General features: G+C 37.0%; 1 protein-coding gene across 1 annotated transcript in view; it reads right to left on the bottom strand.

The window, feature by feature from the left end:
* Positions 1 to 19,161, bottom strand: part of UBE2G1 (ubiquitin conjugating enzyme E2 G1) — a 95,761-nt gene that overhangs the window by 11,553 nt on the left and 65,047 nt on the right. The window contains exons 3-6 of the mRNA XM_061176867.1: positions 17,183 to 17,285; positions 9,899 to 9,996; positions 4,615 to 4,793; positions 367 to 489 (exon numbers count right to left, since the gene is read on the bottom strand). Of these exons, the coding sequence (XP_061032850.1) occupies positions 403 to 489; positions 4,615 to 4,793; positions 9,899 to 9,996; positions 17,183 to 17,285 (467 nt within the window). The 3' untranslated portion in view covers positions 367 to 402. The remainder of the gene's footprint in view (positions 1 to 366; positions 490 to 4,614; positions 4,794 to 9,898; positions 9,997 to 17,182; positions 17,286 to 19,161) is intronic.

Genomic DNA, 19,161 nt, shown 5'->3' with positions numbered 1-19,161 from the left:
TCAATGCCTAGCTTAATCAAAGATGGTAAACCAAAAGGTAAAACGGAGGAAACTTAGCTTTAAAAAAAAACAGAACAGAACTTTATAATGAGAAATTTTACCATCAGTGAAAAGAAATAGACTGCTACCATACTAACAACCAGTTTAACACAGAATATCTAGTAAAAAACAGCTGCATTTACTGAAGGAAAAAGCAAGCGGATGACACTATTTCTGCTGAGAAATAGGAGACTACTGGATACTACCACTAAAAAATGAGGCCAATGAAAACAAGCAATTCAAATATCCAAATCACACAATTTCTAAAAACATTTATGACATGTATAAAAATGCAAAAGAATAGGACGATTTTTTAAATGAACTTACCCTGAAATAAGTGAAGTTACAGCTGTTGAATAAATGTCACTCAAAAGCAGTCTCTTGGCTTTTTCTTACACAGCGGGCAACTTTCCTTTTGAATTCTCCATTTCTGTCTTCCCTCCATTCTTTCTGTAAGTACAAAAGTAACAGCAACTGATTTTATGTAAATTCCTCTTACAATCTCAAATACTAATTTTAATTTTGAATGTAATGCTTTGGCAATGTGAACACTTTTAAAATGTTAAAAAGTTGACAAGGTAGAAAAGTAGTCAAGAAACACTTTTGCAAGGCACTCTGCTAGGATACATGCAAATGACCTCTACAGGCAAAAGTTTCTTTAAAAGAGGACAAGGCCCTGAAGATCATTAGAAGTTTTGTATTATGCTAAAAAGAAAGCTACGACTTACAAATAAGATATCCAGCCTATCTAAAGGATCACCAACTCTCCCTACTGGTAGCAACCAGAAAATAAAGTAGACATAACAGTGCCTCCAATATCAAGTATATGGGTGTAATGCATCATACTGAGATGATAATGAGTACTATTTCTAGTGGGGGCGGGGGGATGAGGGGGTGGGACACATGACAGTGACAATATCACTATCACTGCGTGGCCCATGAAAATGGAACACAAAACAGCACCAGCATAGTTTCACAGGAGAATAGAGCTGATTTTACTTAGCAAGTAAATAGCAAGAAATTCTCACAAAAATGCCCAGCCCTATTTTCCCCCCTGTATCATCCATTTAGGAACAGCAAAAAGTACAGAAATCTTCAATACTTGCCCGTGCAGAGGAAGAGATCTAAACAACAATTTTTGCCCTCAAAGCAAGGCACCCCAGAAAGCAAATCATTATAATAAATTAAGAGATAAACTATAATGCTAACATGTACAGAGATTTGGAGATGTTTGATGAAGTATTTATGGATAAAATGTTATTGTCTGTAATTACCTCATTATCATATTTAAGAAATTTTTAAGGAGAAAGGGTCAATTCCAGAAAAGAAGGAAGGTCAATCTCAGGAAAAGAAAAAAAAAATCACCTAAAAAGAGCACTTAGCAGAGAGAAGTAAGACTGAGAGCAGGGAGATCAGATAGAAAGCTATTACAATAATGTAGGTAAGAAGTTAAAAGGACTCAAATCAATGGCAGAGGGGTGGAAAGGAATTTAGATATATAATTTGACTGACATTCTCTGGTGACACACAAGACTGGGCAAGGATGACTTCTAGGTAGAAGACAGATTGGTAGATGATGGTTCAAAGCAGGAGCTAGCTAATAACAGAGTCGCCATTTGTTGAATCCACTGTGCCACACACTGTGGATGACCAGATGGGTGGTGTTATCATCTGCATTTTACATGTGAAGAACCTATGGAATCAACAGACCAAAAAGCACATATGTTTATCTCTTAGCTCTCCTAAGATCCTATTAAAATGATCATACCGGAATTATTTTTTTAAGGTATAAATCCTCACTATCAAAGAAAATGGCATTAAAATCATCTAATAATGGGGAGAAATTTTTTCTGGAAGACCAAAAGTAGATGGAAGAACAATGAAACACGCAGCAGAGGAGAGAAAGTAGTAGCCTACAGGAGTCTCAATGGAACCCCAGCAAAGGAGGGAAAAGGACCTACTGAACAGAACTCTGAAGTTAAAGTCTGGAAATGACAGCTCTGAGAAGTCAGTAAGAAGTGGGGTTGAGGTGCATGCCACAGCTAAAGAAGACCCAGTGCAGCCAAATAAATAAATAAATAAATATTTAATTAAAAAAAAAAAAAAAAAAAAAGATGTGGGGCTGAGGGACTTCCCTGGTGGTCCAGTGGTTAAGACTTCACGCTCCCAATGCAGGGGGCTCGGGTTAGATCCCTGGTCATGAAACTAGATCCTGCATGCTGCAACTAAGAGCCCACATGCCACAACTAAAGATCCTGCATGCCACAACATAAGATCCCGCATGCTGCAACTTAAGATCTCGCATACCGCAACTTAAGATCTCGCATACCGCAACTAAGACCCAGAGCAGCCAAACAAACAAACAAACAAATAAATAAATCAAGTGGGGCTGAAAAGAGAGTGACAGAAAGTCTGTATGACTCAATAGCTTGGCCTTTCCTCCTACTTACACCCAAAATTTTAATACCTCCCTAAAATAATAATGATATATAGATTTTATATAAATATACTGAAGACCACTAGAATTAGAGCTGCTAGTGTGGGTACTGGTACTGAAAGTAATTACTTCTTCACTTTGGCATTTAAATGGTACCCCTCTTCCTTCAACTCACTCTTAGTTTATTTTTTTTTTCACTCTTAGTTTAACATCTGGCTTATTACTCACACACTCTTTTGAGTGGAACCAATTCTGCACACATGAGCCCCTTATGTTGTCTGGACTGATACTTGACTTATTAGAAGTTAGAATGGTTTTCTGCCAGTGTTTACTTCAATTCAATTACTAAATTCAAAAATTCAAAGCCAGAGATTTGAAAGGGGGTTATATATGTAGTGTTTTTCTACATGTAAGATTTCACCCAAGTTTTTATGCAGGTTTGAAATAACAAGAAAAAAAGGTGAATTTAACCTCCCAGCTTTCACATATACTAACAAAGTTTCCAAGAATAAGAATTAGAACAAAAGGATTGTTAAAGAAGGATAGACGGCTGAGGAACTAGGACTATTCTAGATTAAAGGAGACTAATAAAACATGAATACAGGACTTCCCTGGCAGTCCAGTGGTTAAGACTCCACGCTTCCACTGCAGGGGGCATGGGTTCGATCCCTGGTCAGGGAACTAAGATCCCACATGCCGTGCAGTGCAGTGCAGTGCAGCCAAAAAAAATTAACAAATAAATAAAATAATTTTTAAAAAAAAGAAAAGGAGAAGGAAGAGAAGACCAAAAAAATGAAAATAAAAATAATGTAAAAATGAGAAACCTACAATAAAATGGTAAGAAACACCATCCTTTACAAAATAAAAAATAAAAAAATAAGTAAAAAATAAATAAATAAAACGAATACAAAATGTAATGTGAGGACGTCCCTGGTGGCGCACTGGTTAAGAATCCGCCTGCCAATGCAGGGGACATGGATTCAAGCCCTGGTCCAAAAGATCCCACATGCCACAAAGCAACTAAGCCCGTGTGCCACAACTACTGAGCCCGAGTGCCACAACTACTGACGCCCACACGCCTAGAGCCTGTGCTCCACAACAAGAGATGCCACCGCAATGAGAAGCCTGAGCACCATGATGAAGAGTAGCCCCCACTCACCACAACTAGAGAAAGCCCTCGTGCAGCAACAAAGACCCAACACAGCCAAAATTAATTAACTAATTTTTAAAAAGTAATGTGGGTTCCTAAAATTCTGGATTCTGCCGCCCCACCCATTTTGTTCTTAGGAGATACATGCTGAAGTATTTAAGTATATACTTAAACATAAAGATCTGTAAAGTATTCTCAGTTTAGTAAATAATAATAATAATGATAATGATAATAACAACGTTGTAAAACCTCCACATTTGTGAACCTATATGTGTAGGGTATAGGGGTGTTTAAGGGTGTTTATTTAACTAATGCAACATTTTGTAGGTCTGAAAGTTTTAAAAATAAAAGCTTGGGAATAATAATATGGACCTACTAGGGACTTGATAATAAGTTCTCATAGGTATGACAGCTGTTTTATAGTTATATAGGATAGTGTCCTTATTCCTTTTTTTTTTTTAATTTATTTTTTGGGGGTGCTGCATTGGGTCTTTGTTGCTGCTCGCAGGCTTTCTCTAGTTGCGACGAGCACGGGCTACTCTCCGTTGCGGTGCGCGGGCTTCTCACTGCGGTGGCGTCTATTGTTGCGGAGCACCGGCTCTAGGCGCACGGGCTTCAGTAGTTGTGGCTCACAGGCTCTAGAATGCAGTCTCAGTAGTTGTGGCACATGGGCTTAGCTGGTCCACAGCATGTAGGATCTTCCTGGACCAGGGATCGAACCCGTGTCCCCTGCATTGGCAGGAGGATTCTTAACCACTGCGCCAACAGGGAAGTCCATAGTGTCCTTATTCTTAAAAGATGCAGGTACAAATATTTAGGGGTAAAGCTTAGTTACATCTTACTTATCTTTGTACAGATTCATGAAAAAATTAAATGAATAAAAACAGATATATCGATACACACCTACACATATATACTTATAAAGCTACTATAGTTCTAATCAAGTTTAATTAAACGGGAGAGGAGATGTGCGCATGGGACACCTTACCGCAGCGTCAACATTAGCAGGTGAGTCTCCATTAGGGTCTGCCAGCATAGAAATGACACTAATCATGATGGTTTCCACGGTGTGAATAGGCAGCCAGCGTTCCTCTGGCTTTTCATAACCATATTTATCTTCCCCGGGCTCGTGAAGAATAGAAATGCATACATCACCATTTTTATCAACTGCAAAATTAGAGAATAAGATTACTGTTCTAAATATTTAAAATAATTTGGCTATACATAAAACACATATTATAATAAACATGGTCCCGATTCCCATGGCATCTGTATAAAATTCAATACCACTGTACCATTGAAAAGATACATAAGTTAATTTCCAAAATGGAACCTGTTAACCTTTTAGGAAGACCAAAGATTTTACCAAGTAAGATCCACCTGACAAACCCAAAAGGAATGTAAGCTACCTTTTTCATTTGTACAAAATTTCAAGACACCTAGTATGTAGGTGGTGCCTAGCATTTACATGTAATAAATACAATGAAGTGAAGAAATGGCATCTATTGAATCTGTTCTTCATTTGTAGAAAGCATATGGTCCAAACACCAGAATTGAGTTTCTAGATAATGAATTCCTAGTTTCCCCACTAACTTATTGATTGAAATTTTTAATAGTCAAAAGTCTAGAGACTTTCCTAAGAAAAAAATAAAAGGTAACATGATAATATACTTTTAAAATCACATAAAGGCAAAATTATATTTTCAGGGAAAAAGTATACTCAAATCCACAAAAGGAACATGTCATATTGTTAGTGAAAATTCATCAACATAAGTGATATTCATTAGGCCCCTAATCTATAAAACGGTTCTAAAATCCAAGCCACAAATTAATTGTTGATCAAAAGGGGTAGAGGGGTCCTAATCCATATTTACATCACACAAATATTCCCTATTAGGGAACTATCAAAATCATAACATTCACTAATCTTCTACAGTGAAATTTTCCCTATTGCAAAAAGCATACTTATTGGAGAAATGTTAGAAAAGACAGAAAAGTATAAAATTTTGGTTAAATATTTTTTAACCAAATTTCCAAATCGTATAAATAACCAATGACACTATTTATGTATATTTCATCCCTGACTTCCTACCTAAAGTCCAACCAATTTATGATAGGTATAATGTTAAAGCCTACTTTTCACCTCCTAACTCAAGCACTCCCCTGCTGTTATAAACTCTGGGTAACCAGAGTCAAAGTTCGTGTGCACTGTGGCTCTCCGATAAATGCTTCTTGAACGCGTGCCGTGTGCCAGGCGCCCACCACCTGACATGGAGTTCAGCAGTGAATGCAACATTCAAGACCCATGCCTTCAATGTCTTGTATATGAGCTGTTCTGCAATTAAGGTTCCTTTTCCCAACTCACCTACACCTCCTAGTAAAATCTCTTAACTAAAATGAAATAACTAACTAGATCAAGAGGCAAGAATAACAACAGCAAAACTTGTAACAGCACTATAAAGTTGAACAGAAAATGCTTACACAGTATTGAGATATTTTCCTCACTTATCACTTAAAATTTTTTCTTTGAGAAAAGGAAGTCATTTTCTTTGAGAACATTTAACATCAAATGTTTGTATAGAATTCTATCAGAGAGAATCTATTTAAGACCCATTTTCCTTTTATAGAAATTATCGTAATTTAGCACCTTTAAAATTTTAACCTTGTGTCATTTCATTTTAAACATACAGTTTAGTTTCTTAGAAAGAGGTTTTTATGCTTAATACCTATTACCAAACTACACTTTAAAAATGCAAGACATGAGCTGATAATTCTGAGTGACAAGACAATAAAACTAAGATTTTTCTTTATTGAAAAATTTTTAAATTTCACAACTGAAATCTAGTTTAAAATACCTTTAGGGGCTAAATTTTTCCATGTACAGAAACTTTATGTATTTCCTCTTTAGTCAAATGTCTGTTCATATCCTTTACCCATTTACGTACTCAATGTTTAGTTTTCTTCTTGCCAAACTGCTTCTTAATTTTCCTTGTTTAATTTCTGCCTGTTATTTTTTTTCTTTCATTTCAATACCCCAATAATATTTTTTAATAGCTGGCCTTATTATCTGACACAAGATCCATTTAAGAATCCCATACTGAATTTAGTTACCATTTCTCTTTCCTCTTTATAGTCTTCCAATATTTATTGCTTTTGAAACTAGAAATTCCTAACACCCAGAAAATAATATTCACTATTTTTAAAAATCACTTGAAACTTTTTATTCCATTTAGAGTTTTAATTAACTTTGTTGTTTGGTGTGAAGAAAATTTCTAAATCAATTTCCCCATAAGTAGCTAGCCAACAGTCTCAGCATCAATGACTGAAAAGAAAACACAGCTCTTCTTCCATCTTGAAACTAAACTACCTGAACCATGCATACCCTTCAAGCTATCTCCCTTCTCTTGAAGCTGTGCTCTAAAATTAGGAAAATCTGATTTCCCCTCGTCTTCTCTATTTACCCATCACTTGGGTACTCTCTTTTTTGCCTTACGGGAAACTGTCTTCTGCTTCCAAACAGGATGCTATGACTATTCTCACAAAGTGATTGGGAGACCATATTCTCCTGGGTACTTTTAAAGTCAACCCTTCTGGGCCAAAACAACTGATACTGTTGAGGACACCTTCCTGGACACATTTTCCTCTCTTACTTCCGTGGCACACTTCCTTTCCCTGGTTCTTGAAGCCATTCTCTCAATCACTTTCTTCTTTTCCTTTTCCTTGGTCTGACTTTTGATGTTATCCTAATCTCTAAAATTAATCATCTTTTCCCTAAGTAAATTAAACCATTCATTATATCACAGTGTTACCCACCATCTCCCCCCGGCCAGCTTTATTAAGATATAATTGACATAAAACGTTGTGTCCCCGCCAGCTTTATTAAGATATAATTGACATAAAACGTTGTGTAAGTTTAAGGTATACCACATGATGATTTGATATACGTTACCTGTCACCTTGATGTCAGTAACTTCCAAGGCCCTAAGCTCACTGCTGAGCCTTGACTAGTTTTCTTTAATTACCTAAGTGGTTATGGCAACTGCACCTCCAGAAAAACAAGTCCCAAATTGAATGCATCTAAGTCATACAAATAACTTGTATGACTTTACCATATAATAATTTTTAATAGAACAGCTTTTTGAGATATAATTCATGTATTTGAAGTACACAATTTAATGGTTTCTAGTATGTTTAAAGAGTTGTATAACCATCACCACCGAAAGAAATGCCGTACCCATTAGCAATTGATAAAATCCTCTGTCTCCTGGCTATTTTGTCTGGTTTTCCCTTCCAAACCTTCCCCCATGAGTATAAACTTTCTAGACATAAATATAGTCATGATGAACCTACTATACAGCTTTAAAACTATTGAGTCCCCACGACTAAAGATACATATTCAAAATTCTATTTAAGAATCACATTCTCCATCATTCCCTGACTCCCTCTTCTATGCTACCAAACACCTTTATAACAACATCACTGTTGTCTCTGTTTCACCATTAAATTTATGTCCATCTTTCCCCTACACATACCATAATATCCTTACAGAAAGACCATAACTCGATCATCTTTGTATCTCCAGCACCTAGCAGAAACTCAAATGCTGGTTTTTCCTCTCATTCCCATTGCAGACCATTCTCACTCCCCTTCCTAAGTATAGATCCTTCTGAACCTGCCATCCCTGGCCCATTGCCTCCTCGGGTATCCTTTCTTCACAAAGCATCCCTTCTCTCAAATCAAGTCTTAATTACTTCACTCTCTAATGCCTTCTCCCTTATGGCCTGCAAACCAACAATCTCTTCAACCTTAAAAAACAAACAAAATAAACACTCATTTCAGTTGCCCTCTTAAACTACCGAGGCCATTGCTATTGTTCCTCTTAACAGAGGTTCCATGTACTGCTTACATATATGCTCTCATGTAACTCTCACAGAGAAACTAAGGTTCAAGAGGCTTTACCTACAGTAATATAGCTAATTCGTGGTAGAGACAACATTCAGAAACTTTGTTACATTTTCCTTTGAAATAGGTGCAAAAAGATTGACTATTACACATCAAATAATTCAAGAGAAGGCAGGAGAAACTGCCAAAAGGCTAGGAAGAAATGAAAGAAACGTCCAAGGCAGATGTGGTCAACTCGTGCCTCCATGTATCTTGTAGGACTATCGCTAATGTGTTCTACCAGAAAGAAATTATTTTTCTCCCTTCTTACTGGTGCAAAAAATAACTATGTCTTTTGTGATCACTGCTATCTTAGATGTGATGAAATATGGTGGCTTCCTTGGTTCCCAATAGTTTTCCATTTGCCAGTCTAGTCTCTCCTAAGTAAGACTCATCTGTTTTTCAAGTCACTGGGTGCTATTACACTTCTTGAAACAAAGCCTTGGTTTATTCATGCATCCGTTACCCTCACTGATTTTTGCTTAAACTAATATATAAGGGTTTCTCTTCCTTGCAACTGAAAGTCTGGACTATGAGAAATAGAATGCAGATTAGTGTAACTGTCGAAAAAGACAACTTTGATTACAAAATACTGATAGTCAAAATACTTAGGAAAGAAATTCTTGCAAGCTCTATCATACAAAACAAGGCCAAAAGTTCAGGGAGACTGTGTATACACATAGTTTATCTAGCCTAACCTTTGGCTCACAAAGTGAATTTTAAATGGTAGTACATCTTTGGGTAAAAAAGTCAATGTCACCATTTTATGCACAGCAGTACTGGGTACTTTTGAAAGGTTTAAACACACAGTATTGTATCTCATTTGATCCTATCAATCACCTTATGAAGTAGGTAAGACATTCCTTTTTGACAGCTAAGAATATACATTAAAAGTTAAGCGTTGTCCATAGTCTAGGAGCTAAGATGAGAAAATAGAAATTAAAAATCCAGGTTTAATTACTTCTATGCTCTTTGTAATAGCCAATGAGTCACCTAATACCTTGGAAATTATCTCCTCAATTATAAGAGCTCTATTAATGCTGAATATCACCCACCAACCCTGCCTCTAGTTAGGAACATCATGAGTCCCAAAACGAGCTGAAAACTAAGTAAGTAAATAAATAAATAAAGATTTTTCCCATGTGATCTCTGTCACTCCTTCTCTTCTAAGGAATCTAAATCCAAGCCCATGTGCATAACAAACACAACAAACTTAGTACAAAAATTCCAACGCAATTTCATTGAGAACTACATCTTACTTATTGACCTTGAAAACTTCAATGACAGGCCATCATACTTGCAAATGTAAAAGTAAAACTAGATAAACTTACCATTTGGGTGCCAGATTTCTGTAATGAATTTCATTTTAGGAGGCCGAAGGGGATAATCTTTTGGGAAAGTGAGATGAGCCTTAAAAACACCACCTTCACTGGAAATACAAAAACAAAAACAAGTTCTTGCCTTTAAGTTCCTGCTTATAAATAAGAAAATTATTAAAACAAACATAAAACAGGGATGCTAGTGCTAACACTATAAACAAAATAAATAATCTGGATTTCAAGCAGTTTACTTTACTCAAATATCCAGTTTAATAAACTGTCATGCCTACCACCTTAATAAACTCTCAAAAAAAAGTAAAATGAAAGAAACAGCTTTAAAAAAAGGCATCCAGATCAGATTACATGACTGCTGTGCTACAAACCTTTTAATCTTTTCCCACTGCACTTAAAACAAAATTTAAAAGTTAAGTTTAATATTGCCTATCAGGGTCAAGTTGCCAATTTCTCTACGTTGATCTCAATCTTCCACTCTTCTCTCTCGTTCCAGCCAGTCTTCTTTCTGTTCTTCAAACACAACAAGCTTTTTCTCATCTGAGAGCTTATGCATTTTCTTATTCCCTCTCTGGGAACAGTTGTGCTGACCTTCAATCCATCCATCCATTTATTCATCTTATCATTTAACAAATATTTATCCAGTCTTTACGTGTCAGACACTGGGAGTACAGCAGTGAACAAAGCATAAAGTCTCTCAGGGAGTTTATAATCTGGTGACTTTCCAAAGTAGGGCTGTGCAACAGAACTTTCACACACTAGAGATGGTCTATAGTTATGCTGGCCAATATGTTAGCCACCAACCACTTGTATCAATAATATGGCTAGTACAACTGAGGAACAGAATTTTTAATCTTGTTTAATTCTAATAGGCACATGTGGCTGTGACTGTTGTGTTAAGGCAGTGCAGAGCACTGTCATTTACTTAGGAACTGTTCCTGAACAACTGTCAGAACAACGTAAGTCAATGTTAAAGAAAACCAATGAAAAAAAGTCAGCCTTATGGGGCAAAAATGACAAAGTTCCTGACTTGTGTCCTTGGTAGTAGCTGTTTCCTTTGTTTGAAACACTGTTCTCCCCTTGTCATATTCAGAACTCAGCTTAAATGTTACCTCTTGAGAGTGACTTTACTTGACTACCCAATCTTAACTAGCCACTGTGTCCCTCTATCACATGGACCTCTTTTCATTTCTTTATTGCAAAAGCAATTCACACCTCTGATTCTCTTATTGTAAGATGTACACTCCATCAGAGCAGGGTCATCTGACTGTGTTTGTTTCAGATCAGCGAGAAATGAAATCCTCAGCTCATTAAAATGGTTTTCATTCATTAAACAAATAGAATGATTATCTACCTATGGGAGGCACTGTTGTATGTAAAAGAATACAACAGGGAACAAGACATTAGTGATCACTGATTTATGGCACTTACCATTCTAGAGTCAGAGGAAAATATCAAGAAAAATACCAGTAATAAACACTGGAATGATATGAGCAATCTATTGTTAAATTTTTTTTTTTTAATCTATAGAATAAGCCCATTTGCCTTTACGAAGAAAAAGTGAGGGTATGTTTGTATACAAATAGAAAAATGTCTGGAAACATGACACCAATATATAATAATAATGGTTAATTAACTCTGAAGCACAAGATTATGAGATTTTTTTACTTTCTGCTTTGTACATTTTGATATACCATGAATTTTTAACCACAAGCAAGTATTAATTCTTATTGCCTTTTTCTAATCATAAAAGCAAGATGAGGGGAGAAGGGAGTTAAACAAAGAAAGGTAGATCATTAACACCAAATACTTCTGAATACTTAGGAAAGGCCACTAGATTCCGAGTATAAAAAGTAACCTCGATTTTAAAAACCTCAAAACAGAGTAACTGAGAAATTAGAAGAAAGAAAATAAGGGTAGTAAAGGGCTTACCAAGAAAAAGAAAGAATATCCTTTCCTTTTGCACAGGAAGAAAACAGACTGAATGTAGTACAGATATCCAGGGGTAAAAAGGAAGAAAGCTGACAAATTTTATGCCTGCCTTATGGTCTTAATTTTCATAATCTATGAGACTATCTATTGAAGGGAAAAAACATGAAGACTTGAGGGAAATGGAGACTAGAACAGCAGTTGTAAAGAGCGCATTACACTGTTAAGAGATAAGTCTACCTTCTCGGACTATATTACCCCAACTGGATAAATTAGTGCCAAAACTGGCCTTAGGACATATTAATTCTATGAACTAGTTTTTCAAACTGGGGCTGCAAAGCTAATTAAGTGAGTCACTAACCAGTTTTCTTTATAAACAAATAAAAATAGAATAAAAAAACATGGGCGCTTATCACAAGTAGTTTCAGTTATAAAATCTACATGCATGTTTCTTTCTATTCATTAAAGTGTATTAAGTATACACTGGGTCATGATGTAAAATATTTCTGATTATGGGTTGTGGTTTAAAAAAAAACAAAAACAAAAACACTTTGAAAGCCACAAATACAGAAAATAGCCAAGAATCTATGTAAAAGAACATCAAAACAGCTACCACAAAGCCCATGTACTTTATCCCACTGGTAAGACTATTCCCTGATACTAAGTTAGCTTTCCTGGGTCCCTGAGTTCTGACTGATATCAGATCTACTTAAAAGCTTTATATTAGGGGCTTCCCTGGTGGCGTAGTGGTTAAGAATCCGCCTGCCAATGCAGGGGACACGGGTTCGAGCCCTGGTCCGTGAAGATCCCACATGCCACAGAACAACTAAGCCCGTGTGCCACAACTACCGAGCCTGCCTTCTAGAGCCCGTGAGCCACAACTACTGAGCCCGCGAGCCACAACTACTGAAGCCCGCGCGCCTAGAACCCGTGCTCCACAAGAGAAGCCACTGCAATGAGAAGCCCGCGCACTGCAACGAAGAGTAGCCTCCACTCGCTGCAACTAGAGAAAGCCGGCGCCACAAAGAACTAACACAGCCAAAAATAAATAAATAAAATAAATTAAAAAAAAAAAAAGCTTTACATTAGCTGACTGGAATTCCTATCATGAAAAATTGCCTTAGTCTATTAAATTATTTTCAATCTTTAAATTTTAATAGGACTATCCTTAAAAGTTTAAAGTACACAATTTTAACTCTGTCTGCAATGTCCTCACCCATTCTAAACTAATCATGCAGTTCCTTACAGTTTTTTTCCTACAGGTAGAATATCTTTAACTTCTCTAATACCTGTGAAAATCCTACTTGTTATTTTTAAAAGCCTAGTTCAGTAGTCCCAACTTGTGGGCACAAACTTCTAGTGAACAGAGAACAGCCAAGTTAGCAAAAAACTCAAAACACTCAAAGAGTACAAAACATAGTAAACTAAATATTAAAATGTCACATATTCACTATTTTTCAAATATATAAAGATGCTACTATGATGAACAAAATGAAAGTTTACGAAAAGCATCAATGAATTAAAAATACCTTCCCTCCCATTATACATTCTCTTCACAGATATTAATAGTATAATTACTAGCATGATGTTAAAAAGAGGTATGAAACCAATAGTTTCACATTTGAAAAGGTTGAGAAATCTAGGCCTAGTTCAAGTTTCTTCTATTAGACTTCCCTTACTGTTTTTGTATTAAAATTATAAAAATCTTACAAGTATCAGATCCTATCATTCTACTTTGTCAGATCCTATCATTCTGCCATATTTACTTATTTAAATGATATACCATATGCTGCCATCTGAAATTTTGCTCAACACTGTTCTTTTATGTATTCCTGTTACTATCGGTCTCCTGTTTATTTATTTTTACCTGCCACAATTTTTCTATTACAATCAAAATGTTTGCTTCCGATTTCTTTTGCTATTACAAACAACAGAATGTTGAACATTCTGAACTCTTTCTAGGCATTGGGTTTTACCCTAGAAATGAAACAAGACAAAGTTTAAATAACTGTTTAAAGTTACACGATAACAGTGGTAGACTCAGGGAGCTAACAAAGACAGTCTCCAAAACTCACGTTCTTAAGCACTAAATGATAAGTGGCACGGCACTGCCATTGATCAATCAATTTCTAAGCCATGCAGGTAGGTTCATTCCCTCCAAAATTTCATTACAGAATATATGGCTTGCGCCTCTAAGTTTTAAACAGAACTGTGGAAGACTTTTGTTAGTGTAAAAGAATATTAATCAGAGAGTTTAGTTAGCCACCTCTTCATTTTCTATACCCCCTCAAGGTAAGGCAATACTACAAAATACATATAATCTTAAGATTCTCCAAATTCTTCACATCATTGCCAGAGGTAGGAAACAAAATAAAGCATACTTCTTGAGCACACTAGCCATTAGTGATGAAAAAGAGAATAAGAGATACAGGAAAGGTACACATTCACCATTCCCTCATACAAATTTATAAGATTTATGATTACATGGTGCTACCCATGTCTCCTAAGGTTTCTTTAAAAACCTACTGCCATCCTACCTGACATTTTTCTTGCCGTGGATATGGGCGGCCAGCCACACTACTTGATAATCATTAGTCTGAAAATAGCAGGCATGTCACACCAGTTTCAGAATGTTTTTCATAGAAAGAAAGCCTCAAGAGGGGGCTTCCCTGGTGGCACAGCAGTTAGGAATCTGCCTGCCAATGCAGGGGACACGGGTTCAAGCCCTGGTCCGGGAAAATCCCACATGCCGCAGAGCAACTAAGCCCGTGCGTCACAACTATTGAGCCTGCGCTCTAGAGCCCGCGAGCCACAACTACTGAGCCCGCGTGCCACAACTACTGAGCCCGCGTGCCACAACTACTGAAGCCGGCGCGCCAAGAGCCCGTGCTCCAAAACAAGAGAAGCCACCACAATGCGAAGCCCGCGCACCGCAAGGAAGAGTAGCCCCCACTCGCTGCAACTAGAGAAAGCCCGCATGCAGCAACGAAGACCCAATGCAGCCAAAAATAAATAACTTTATTTTTTTTTAAAATTCCTTATTTTCTAAGCCAGCTAAAATCCGATTTCTGTTGCTTGTAGCCAAAAGCCTACTAACTATTACAGTTACTAACTCTTCAGTTCCCACTTTAGACATCTCTTCCTCTGGGAAAAATTCCCTGACACACTCAAAACCTGCCATGCTACCAACGAGTTCTCACAGCACCTAATGCCTCCCTCCATCATGGCTGTCCTCAAAGTGTATTAAATAACTATGCAATGAGCTGTCTTGCCGACTAAACTGTAACCTCTTTGGGAGCAGTGACTATTAGCTAATTCAAGATCATGTTCCTAGCATCTAGCATAAGAGTGCTGAAAAAACATTTGGAAACTAAATGAATGAGTAATGTAAATGCCAGTATACTGCTTTATTTTTGCAACCATTCTAAGTAGGAAGTCGCTAAAAGGGACGGCCTAAACTCAATAAATCGTAAACCTCTTTTTTGAGGGCTTTAAAAACAATTTTATAACTATCAGCACATGAATTTTAGAAAAGGTCATTAATAAAAAGCAATCATACCAAAGTAATTTTGGATGATTATTATAAGGTCTGTCAATTGCATTAAGGTTTCATTACTCACAGGATGTTCAAAGTACGTGTGGCACTGAGGTTAAACTGCAGCCCAGGTGCAGCCAGTGCTCTCATCAGGAAGGGACAGTGCAGAAGTGGCAGCCGGTTGTCTCGTCAGCAACTCCAGAGGAGCTGCCACAAATGCTTCTGCTGTCCACACCTCAGATCAACAGCCAGCACTTTTTAAATGTATACGAAAGGCCAGAAATAGATTTTTATTGGCGGCAAGAATGGCCTGTTAATTAGTGCAATGAGTATTAAAGTGTCTCTCTTTGGTGAAGCTGAAGGGACACAACATATATATGGACCAGCTGATAATATTTAGAGATGCTTGTCACCATCGCACGAAAATAGTGTAAGAATTCTGCAAGGTCCTTAGAGATCGAGGTCAAACCTGGATGCCTAAGTAATCTTCTACACAGACATTAGGTTAGAAGAATTTCTCTTGTTATCACATATCAACTTTAAGATTAACAAGATTCTGTCACTGGAATGTTGCTGTATCTCCCTTGAGTATACCTTCACGCAATATGTTTTGATTTAAAAACCTAGAAGACCAGAACCTCATCAGGCTCATAGGCCAGGCTGTATGTATGATTTTTGTGTGCAAAATTTGGTAAGAAATTTGCTTTCAAATAAATAATATTAAGGTTGTGGAGGAATACCTCTATGATGGCTTTCATTGGCTACTGTTATTTACTAAACTAACATTGTAGAATGACTAAATTGTGTTATTTTAGTTTGCAACAATTACCAATGCAGGGACTTCCCTGGTGGCACAGTGGATAAGACTCCGAGCTCCCAATGCAGGGGGCCCGGGTTCAATCCTGGTCAGGGAACTGGATCCCACATGCATGCCACAACTAAGAGTTCACATGCCACAACTAAGGAGCCTGCGAGCCGCAACTAAGACCTGGTGCAACCAAATAAACAAATAAATATTTTAAAATAAATAAATAAAACTAATACCATTAAAAAAAACAATTACCAATGCAAACATACCACTAGGAAATCAGCAAAAATTTTGAATTGGGAATAGTTGTGACAAAACACAAATCATTTTTTTCAGACCTCAGAAAACCCCCAAATCAATACTACAGCTCAACTCTATATGTCATATACCAGTTTGCTCTGGTATAGAACTAGCTCTGGATTTTCTCTTACATCAAGGTGTTGGCGAACGGGAGACAAAGGAGTTACCATCTCAGAACATCTAAAATAAAACTATTTCACCGTCACAAAAAATGTTTGATGTATCCAAATCCTTGCTGCTTAGTACCATCAAGGACCACAGTTGAGTGACCAAGTATACTCCCCAAGAAAGTCCCTGCTGTCCTTCAGTTGTATGGCTTTGAGAAGGTTGCTGCATTTTTTTTCAATACTCAACTTCTATGAAAAGTGTGAGACTTGTGCTAGTCACTAACATCAGATAGTCATGATCCATCTCACAGAACATTAAATATTAGCAAGTTTAAGTTGGTCTGCAAACACACAGAACAGAAAATCAGACTGTGGTCTTTCAATCTAAAAATGTATTACATAACATATTTAAGAAATTCCATCTTTTTCTATTGCTCTTTGATTACACCACATTCTGTTGTGTATCTTTACATCAGTTAATAGTGATTAATTGAAAGTGATTAACTTTATCACTTTTATAAACTGGGAAACTTCAGTTTGTCAAAATAGTTTATATTTCAATTACTAAAAGAGCTCCACTTAGATGTTAGTTCCATTATACTTACTAAAGCGTATCTGGAGGACCAATAATAAGGACTTCCCATCGATAGAGATCATTGTCATCTATTAAACCTGCTGAAAAGCCTTCCACTGGGTTTTTGTTGAGTTCTGTGGAAAAAGAAAATGTTTACCAAAAATTTTAAGTAAATAATGTTCACCCAACATTCATTACAGAACTTGAATATACATGTTATAAATTCTAACCTGTTAAATGAACACACCTGGATCCATTAGCAAAATGCTACCTGATGTCCAAAACATTTCCATTTCTATAACACAAAGAAGCAATGGGTAAAGCAAACTATCCAGAAGATCAACTTCTACTGTGCCCTTTTACTTCTACCCTGGTTTCCAGCTAGGTTCTTACCATTCTAGTAGCTCTCTAGTGGTATATAGGTATAGCCATACAGAGAGCTTATTAAAATGCAGGTGTCAGGACTTCCCTGGTGGTCCAGTGGTTAAGACTCCACACTCCCAGTGCAGGGGGCCCGGGTTTGATCCCTGGTCAGGGAACTAGATCCTGCATGTCGCAACTAAGACCCAGAACAGCCAAATAAATAAATAAACATTTTTTTTAAATAAAAAATAAATTAAATAAAATAAAATGCAGGTGTCAGACCCACCCCCTAGAGATTCTGGTTCAGAGGGAAATCAAACCAATATTTCTGGTAATTCTTATGCTGTGGTCTTTAGGATACATATGCAGAAACACCAACAGAGTGTCTGATACCTTTTCATTGGAATTTGCTGCTTAACCAACCTTCATTTATACTAATAACTATATGTCTACATGAGTAAGTCCTCTGTATTCTTGGGGATATAAAACTACAGTTGGTGTTCATGTGTGGCCCATCAGACTCTGAGCACAGAGAGAGCAGAGGCTCCATCCATCCTGCCTATGTGTGTTGAATCCCTTGCCGACCAGAGTTTCCAGCACCCAGGAGTAGCTTAAGAATAATAGCTGGAGCCTACAGGAACGGCAGTAGCAACATGAGATTTTCCTCTTCCAGAGCACGGACAGAGAATGATGGGGGCTGGGGACGAGAACAGAGGCAAAGAACTAGTGAGGTGGTGGAGACACAGGCCATGAGGGCACCTTAGAGGAGCCAGGTGAGAAACAGTTCCTAGAGACACAGAGCTTAATAAAGTAATGACCCATCCATGGTGAGCGTCATGTCAGGATTTTTTAAACAGCTTTAATGAGATATAATTGACATTCGGTAAGTTGCACATATTTAAATTACATAATTGTTTTACATGTTGATATATGTATACAGCTGTGAAGCCATCACCACAGTCACGATTGTGTGTGTGTGTATAAATATATGAATCACCAACAAGGGGCACTGGTTGGCTCAAATTGAGAAGTGGGACAAAGCGCACAGGAGACCAATTGAGAGAGGGCTTGCTGGGAGGCTGAACAGGTTTGTAATTCTCATATGATTCCTGCCATCATCCTCAAGGAGCTCAGTCTCATGATAAGTAAGTATAATACAACTCAGGGTGCTATAAAGACTGAACAAAGTGTGTTAGTAACTGAGAAGAAAATATTAATTTTTTGAGGAATCAGAGGTGGTTATTTCAACAGATTTAACATTCCAACATGCCAGTGAAACACAGAGAGCGCCAAAAGTGAAAGTTTATTTATATTTAAACATGAATGGCTTCTTTTCTCAAAATTTGAGGGGAGATTTTTTTTTTTATTTATAAGTCTAGTATTTTTGCCTAACTGGCAAAACAGATTTTTATAAATAATTTTAAATCAGTACTGTGTTTTGAAACACAAGAAATGCATTTTTACTTTTAAACAGCTATTCTAAGACATCTTTTAAATACTGAAAATGCAAAGAAATTGTATTTCAATCTTGTTATTTTGTTTATGAATGCAAACATTTACTGAGTGCCAATATGCTGCAGACATACTGGAAAAGATCTGAAAGTCCCACTTTTCCTGTCAACTGAGGGACAGAGTGGAGCATAGACA

The sequence above is a fragment of the Eubalaena glacialis genome, chromosome 19, assembly GCF_028564815.1.
Source record: "Eubalaena glacialis isolate mEubGla1 chromosome 19, mEubGla1.1.hap2.+ XY, whole genome shotgun sequence".
Lineage (NCBI taxonomy): Eukaryota > Metazoa > Chordata > Mammalia > Artiodactyla > Balaenidae > Eubalaena > Eubalaena glacialis.
This window is presented reverse-complemented; position numbering and strand designations above follow the sequence as displayed.